General features: G+C 51.8%; 1 protein-coding gene across 1 annotated transcript in view; it reads left to right on the top strand.

Moving 5' to 3' along the window:
* Positions 1-209: 209 nt before the first annotated feature.
* CCDC174 (coiled-coil domain containing 174) overlaps positions 210-1491 on the top strand; it is a 19785-nt gene continuing 18503 nt past the window's right edge. Inside the window, exon 1 of the mRNA XM_005870019.2 lies at positions 210-317. Coding sequence (XP_005870081.1) covers positions 276-317 — 42 coding nt within the window. The 5' untranslated portion in view covers positions 210-275. The remainder of the gene's footprint in view (positions 318-1491) is intronic.

Genomic DNA, 1491 nt, shown 5'->3' on the forward strand with positions numbered 1-1491 from the left:
TTCTCAACATGGCGCCGAGCTAGGCCCTGCCACCTGCCGCACTCAACATGGCCCCCGCAGTTAGCTTCAACCGGGCGATCCGACCTTCTCAACATGGCGACAGGCGCGCTTGCGTCACATCACGACCGTCCTAATTTGGCGCCAGCGTCGTAAACTTAGTGTCGTAAACTGAGCGTCGCTATAATAACACACTTCCGGTTGCGCCGGGGGCGGGCCTAGAAGCCTGCGGGGACGTGTGAAGGATTCAGTTTGGGCCGGGACGCTCTGGCTCCACCATGGACCGAAGGAAAAAGCCTTTGGAGGTCACGGCCTCCTCGGTGAGTGCGGGTATAGCTGATGCTACGGGCTCCGAGTTCTTCCTGCCCCCAAGCATCTTGTTGGCCTGGTTTGTTTCTTAACTCGGGGACCCAGACCCGGCCGCCCCTCAAACAGGAACCGGACTTGGCTTTTCTCAGACGGGAAACCGGACCAACTTTCTTACCTACAGGAGCCCGAGCTTGGCTCCCCGGTCGGATGTGCCCTGGGACTGGGCTTCCCTCTCAGACACGCACCTGACCTGGTGTCTTTCCTGTCAGGCATCTCCTGCCTCCCACTGAGACATCCGGTCCGGGCCTCCTTGCCAGCCCTTCTTCCTGCGGGTCGCGGAGGACCCGGGCCTGAGCCTGCTGAGCATGCACATCCCCCTTCCTGGCTCTCCCACCCGGAGACCAGGAAGGTCTCCCCAACATCAGTGTGACCTTTTCCCTGACCAGGAACTGAATCGTTGTTAATGCAGATGCCTGGGTGCTGTCAGGTCTCGCAGGGTGTAAGAGGCTGGTTTTTGTTTGTTTAATGTATGTTTTTTATTGACTTTAGAGAGGGAGGGAGGGAGGGGGAGAGAGAGAGAGAGAAACATAGGGTGTAAGAGGCTGGTTTTTGTTTTTTTAATGTATATTTTTTATTGATTTTAGAGAGGGAGGGAAGGAGAGAGAGAGAGAAAGAAAGAAAGAAACAGAAACATCGAGAGAGAGAGAAAGAAACAGAGAAACATCAATGATGAGAGAGAGTAATTGATCGGCTGCCTTCTACATGCAACACACTGGGGATCAGTCTGCAACCCAGGCATGTGCCCTGACCGGGAATCGAACCGGGACCTCCTGGTTCATAGGTCCAAGCTCATCCATTGAGCCACGCTGCTGGGCAAGAGGCTGTTTGTTTGTTTGTTTTGTTTTGTTTTTTAAGTTAGCTACTTCTAGGAAGAAAACCTGTTTGTGTACTTATTTTAGTGCCAGCACTTGAATGCACGGTCGCATTGACTTCTTCCAAAGTAGGTGCTGGTAAGATCCCCACTTTATACATGAGGAAGTAGGAAGATGCAGTGCATTCCCAACTTATATACAGAATTCTTGGTGATAGAGCTGGGTCACTCAGTTTGGTTGCCTTTTTCATTATATCAGAACACATTGCCTAACCTTTGACTTAATCTTGAATTTACTGCAGAGTTACTAGGAT

The sequence above is a fragment of the Myotis brandtii genome, unplaced genomic scaffold (genome assembly GCF_000412655.1).
Source record: "Myotis brandtii unplaced genomic scaffold, ASM41265v1 scaffold312, whole genome shotgun sequence".
Lineage (NCBI taxonomy): Eukaryota > Metazoa > Chordata > Mammalia > Chiroptera > Vespertilionidae > Myotis > Myotis brandtii.